At 35.6% G+C, this 6000-nt stretch overlaps 1 protein-coding gene across 1 annotated transcript; it reads left to right on the forward strand.

The window, feature by feature from the left end:
- The first annotated feature begins 277 nt into the window (after nucleotides 1-277).
- Nucleotides 278-5208, forward strand: LOC143577198 (uncharacterized). Its single transcript, XM_077061100.1, has 6 exons — nucleotides 278-366; nucleotides 1435-1599; nucleotides 2118-2379; nucleotides 3440-3606; nucleotides 4595-4744; nucleotides 4810-5208. Exons 1-6 carry the CDS (start codon nucleotides 319-321, stop codon nucleotides 5155-5157), a joined length of 1140 nt encoding a protein of 379 aa, XP_076917215.1. The 5' UTR covers nucleotides 278-318; the 3' UTR covers nucleotides 5158-5208.
- The last annotated feature ends 792 nt before the right edge of the window (nucleotides 5209-6000 follow it).

The following is a 6000-nucleotide window of genomic DNA, read 5'->3' on the forward strand; positions in this document are numbered from 1 at the left end:
AACTTTCAAACTAATGAGTAAACTTACAAACAAAGAAACAATAATCCAAACAGATAACTCTAAACATTCAAATCAGTAACCCGATAAACATAAAACTAAAACAATTTCATCTAACCCCGTTAACTTTCTCTTTTAAAATGGAAGTGTGTGGATGGATCATTACGGTCACCATCAATCAACCCCAAATTCTTAGCATGCAAGGATCAAGACTTTAGGGGTCAATATCGTCATTAAAACCCATCCACCTGTTTTTATTATTATTAATTATTAATAATTCAATTTCAAAACCCTACAGTCGTTGATTCATTCCAGTTGTTAATGGCGATGCTGCAATTCAAAGATCCTTCAAAGCTCAGAACCAAAAAGGTAATATTTTTATACATAATAACCCCTTTGATCATCCGTTATTTACTCCAAATTAGGGTTTTTTAGTCATCTATCGTAATGTATCGAATGATTAGGCTTTTGGTCAGCTCGTGAGCTACTCGAGATCGGCTCGTTAAGAACTCTAACGGAGACGAGTTTAAAAAAGCTCGCGCCCGGGTTTTATTGAGGCTCATTAAATAAACGAGCTTGAGCCAGCTCGCGAGCCTAAGTGTACATAAGCTTTTAAACGAGCCGAGCCATGATTCGAGCCAAGCCTGGGTCGATTTTGGCTCGGTTACAAAAATGATCCAAATCAGCTCAGGATGTTTCAAATCAAATTTATATAGCAAGTTTTATTCGAGCTTTTATCGAGCAAGCCACGAGCCCGCGCTTCGAGTCTCGAGCTTTTTGAACAGCCCTAGACTCATACGCGTAGCACTTCTGAGTTTTTAATAAAAGATCTCGACTTTTTTTGAAGTATTGCAAAAGGATCTTCAAATTTTATGGTGTAGTTTTTTTTAAATAATAATGCCATATAAGAAAGTTATCAACATTTTATAAAGGTGGAAGAACTAGAGAAAAATCAACTAATGTGCGTAATGATGTAATCTAGGTTCTGTATTTACAATTATGCGATCGTGGGTTTGTTTCAAATGAAGTTGATGGCCCAAAATCCTTTGTACGCTTTGTACGATAAGAAGACATTGTATCCTAACCTTTGTTACCATATAGAATTTAGAAACATGTGATAAAAATAATTAATAATATGTATTATATTATGTATAAAATGATGATTATAAAATATATACGTAAGTCATTATAAAAATATTTGAATAACATAGTTCAGTATATAATAAACGAGCTGAGCCTGAGCTTGACAAACTACTCATGAGCCAAGCTCGAGCCCTCTTAAACTAAAGAGAGCCGAGCTCGGGCTTGGCTTGGCTCGTTTACACACTCGATTTAGGCGATGAAATAAATTTGAAAATTGTGTTTTTTGATTATGCTTCTATTCACTCAGTGATTGTGTTTGAAGATGTATTCATCTGTTGCTAACATCATGAACAGATTGTGTTTGAAGATGTATTCTGTGCTCAAGATTCGGGCACTCTTGAACAACTAAAAGAATTAAGCTCCAAGCGCGTAAGCGTTGAGTTAATAAACGAAAACAACTCCATTACAGATGCAATTGCTAGAGAAATGTCCGGTGGATTGACTTCTCAATGTGAACAGGTAACATGTTTTCGGTTCATATTAATATAAGACAGAAATACAAATTTTGTCCTTTAAACATAGTTGATTTATAGATCAGGTCCTTTAAAAAGTTTACTTTCAGGCGGTGTCCTTTATATGGCAACTTTCTTTGCTTTTCATTCTTTACACTAACGAACGTTAAGTTTTTCTGTTAAATCACCTCATGTGCAGAGCATATGAGGGCATTTTAGTCTTTTTACCCTTATAGTATATCTGTTTATTTTTAATCATAAATAATGTAATAGGGGTAAAAAAACTAAAATGCCCTCGTGTGCACTGTACATGAGGTGATTTAACAGAAAAACTTAACGTTCGTTAGTGTAAATGACGAAAAGCAAGAAAAGTTGTCATATGAAAGACACCGCCTGAAAGAAAACTTTTTAAAGGACCTGATCCATAAATCAGCTATGTTTAAAGGACAAAATTTGTATTTCTGTCTTAATATAATAATAATACACTTAGCAATCATTTTGATCAATCTTGTTGTTACATTTCAGGATATCCAAAAGCTAGAACTGTATTTGCCATTACTAGAGAACTTGGTTCAACATGCTGATTTGATCGGTGATAATCCGCGTGTGATGAGTTGGACTTCAAATCTTCAAATAAGGTGGACTAGCCCTCTTAGCAATGCACCTTTCTTCAACCTTTTGGGTCCTCGGTTCTATCAGATTGATAGTTTGCGGTTCGAGCTTGGAGTCGTTTTGTTCTTTTATGGTGCACAGCTTCGCGAATGGGCTTCTCAAGTTCTAGACACAGGTAGAAAGTGATTTTAAAAAAGATTTATATAATAGTTTTTTTGTATGGTAAATTACATAATAAATAAAAAAGGTAACCACTTTGATGTGATCTCTGTATTCGGTAACATTTCTTTGTTTTGTCAGTTGTCACACAACCAATTCTCATAATTTTGATGTAAGATTATCTTGAGTTGTTTGTCCTCAGCATTCAGGGTGTAAACGAGCCAAGTGAGTCGAATCCGAGCTTAGCTCGTTTAACTTACGAAGTTACGAGAACTCGGGCTTGCTTATGGGAGCTTGAGTTTGGCTCGTTTAACTTTCAAGAGCTTGAGTTTGGCTCGTTTAACTTTTGAGGGCTCGAGCTCGGCTCATGTGACTTTCAAGAGGTTGAGCCTGGCTCATTTAACTCTCGAGAGCTCGAGCTTGGCTCGCCTAACTTTCGGGAGCTCGGGCTCGGCTCGTTTAACTTGCGAGAGCCCGAGTTTAGCTCATTTTGAGCCCTATTTCTAAAGCTAAAGCTTGGCTCGTTTTGTGTTCAATTTTTAAAGCTCGATCTTGGCTCGTGAGTAGTTTTCAACCTTGAGCTCGGCTCTTTTATTAATTATTAATTAGTTTTTATACCTTTATAGTTATATTTATATAAATTTATAATTATAGTTTTTCTATATAACATATATATCATTTAGTTAATATTTTTTATTATAAATCTATATGTAGTAATTGTTATCGTATAATATATATTTGATATATTAATTAAAAATGAAAAATAGTAAACTTGTTTCAGCTTGCGAGCCTACTTGAGCTTGATCATTGAAGTTCTCAGGCTTGTTTATCATTCTTATTTTTAGGCTCGAGCTCGGGCTTGTGCTCGTTTGAGCTCGGCTTGATTCGAGCTTTTAGCGAGCCGTTCTCAAGTAGCTTACGTCCCTAGGTCAATGTATGACATGACAGTTAACTTGTTGGTGCTTTTTGTGATTGCAAATATAGTTTTTTACCCAAAACAATAATCAAACCAAAATTTTATTCCTTATATGGTTATTGATGAATTATATTGTACACTTTTGTACAATTTATTACAGATTTAGTCCAATCTGCGACCCTATTTAGAAAAGCCGCAGGGGTTTATCATTACCTAGCTCACGAGGTTCTATCCTCGTTACAAGATTCACTCACTCCCGAGGGCCCACCGGAAGCAACGGCAACAGTTTCTTCAATTATGAACTTAATTTGCTTGGCTGAGGCTCAGGTCAGGTTTTAAGTTTAAGTAAGAGGTGGCAAATGGGTTGGGTTGGGTCGAACGGGTCATGGGTCGAAACGAGTTTGGTCAGAATGGGTCAACTAAAATATTGGTTGTTTTGGTTTGGGTCAGAATAGGTTAGGGTTGGAACGAGTCAGAACGGGTTTCAAGTTTTTTTTTTCTTTTACGAGAATAGCGACGGAAACATTTTAGTATTTTTAAATTTTTTGTTTTTTATTTATATTTTGAGTTATGATTTTTTTTGAATTTTTCTCTAAGGGGTTTTCTATTAAGATCAACAACCCCTCAAAAAAATATTGAAAAATAATAATAAAAAAATCATAACTCAAAATATAAATCAAAAACAAAAAAAGTAAAAGAACTAAAATGTTTCCTCCGTTGTCCTCGTTTCATAAAAAAAAAAAAAAAAACTGAGAAATCGAACCGAAACCGAAAAATCGGCTGAAATGAAACCAAAAGCCAAAACCGAACCAAATCAATCGAAGTAAAAAAAATCGATCAAAACAAAACTAAAAAAAGGACAAAAACGAAACAAAAAACTAAAAACGAATCCGGAATCGACCAAAAAGAAACCAAAACCCAACCCGTCCTGTGTGAAAACTCGTGTTGGTTTGAAACCTGAACCGAACCCGTTCCACCGAAACCTGTATCGTGCGGAAACCCGTTCCGATCTGAAACCTGCCACATTTCCTTAGGACACTAACCCACATCGACCCATTTCTTTGAATATGTCGACCCCTTTTGACCCGAAAATAACAAGATGAAATTTCAAATGACCCATTTTAACCCATTTAATTAAAATCTCTGACCCAAACCAACCCATTTAATTTTTGAAGCACCCCAAATTGACCCATTTGAAATGGTTTGGGTCAAGATTGCCACCCCTAAGTTTAACCTTATTATTCCCATTTTCTCTTGTTTTAAAAAAGCAATCATTTTTATAATCTTTTTTTTCTTGTAAATTAATAATATGCAGATAGTAACCATAATGAAGGCTGAAGAGAAACAAACTGCGGATGGGCTTTTGTCAAAGCTGCATTTCGGTGTCATTCAGTTATTTGACGAGGCAATGAGTTTTTATTCAACCGCAGTTAAAGAATGCAAAGACATGTCATCGGTCTTGATGGTATAAATGAATTTTTTGTGGGTCCCGTTTATATAATGTTGTCGTTAATTCGGTTGTCTGCGCAGGATTACATTTCGTGTTGTAAAGTAGTGCATGAGTTAAGAAGTTACAAATACATGGCACAAGCGATAAAAACCGAGGGGCAAATTGGAACCGCGATTGGACTCGTTAAACTTGCGTTAAGTAAAGTAGAGGTGAATATAAGAGGGATGGAATCGTGGCGAGCGGTTATTAAGCAAGATGTTGATATTATGACTGATTTGTTAAGGAAATACGAGCATGAAAACGAGTTTGTGTGGCGTGAAAAGGTACCGTATGATCACGATTTGCCAATGCTACAAGGGAAAAAGATAGCAACTTCCATACCTTATCATCCTGTAAGATGGGAAAGAAGTCTTGCATTGAAGATATAATAAATGTGTAATATGTTCTGTTCACAAGGGTAAAATGGTAATTGTTTCCTCGTTGTTTGATCTTGCAAAGTCGTTTTTCCTTTTTTTTTTTTGGGGGGGGGGACGGTCGGTTTGGGTACATACCGTATGATAGTTGCTGGTAGATATGGTGGTTTTTGGTACTATTTTTAAGGCAACTGCAAAAGCTTGTTTCATTGGGTGTTTTTTTTTCCCTCATGTATTCATTGATAAAACTTTGATTAGGACAAGAGTTATCAAACCTACAAATATTAATAAATAAAAATGTGATGCTGCTAAACATCGGACCACGGCGTGATATGATTCTTCATTGAGGTGATCTAGTGGTTCTTAATACCAAAGTATGTGCTATTGTTGTGATAGTTCTTGGTTCTCCTTGGCGACGACCTGAAAAGTTGTATGTGTGATGAACCGAAAATCGGTTAGTTAAGCTTTATATGCTTGCATAGTCAAGGTATATTGTCGCTTCTCCATAAGGAGAGTTAGTTTATACTAAGAGCCACGTTGTGTATATGATGTCAATTATCATTGTTTTACTATCGGTGGGATTTTACTAGGTATGATTGATTGATATGTCAAATATTGTCATTACACTTGTTATCAAGCAGCTTTTACACTGATGTCTGGGACAAGATGATATTGTTCAATTTGCAAAGTTTCTAATTCAAATTGTTATAAACTAAATTCTTGTTTTCTTGTTCTGTTGATTTGCAATGCAAAATGGGGATCTTGCAAGTATACATGCACAAACCGGTTAATTTAATAACCGGTTATTGGTCAACGGTCAATTAATCGGTTAGACCAGTTAATCAGGTCGGTTGGTAA

This window comes from Bidens hawaiensis, unplaced genomic scaffold (genome assembly GCF_021521415.1).
Source record: "Bidens hawaiensis isolate Kalapana, Puna unplaced genomic scaffold, B.hawaiensis_p1.1 tig00028489_1, whole genome shotgun sequence".
Classification (NCBI taxonomy): domain Eukaryota; kingdom Viridiplantae; phylum Streptophyta; class Magnoliopsida; order Asterales; family Asteraceae; genus Bidens; species Bidens hawaiensis.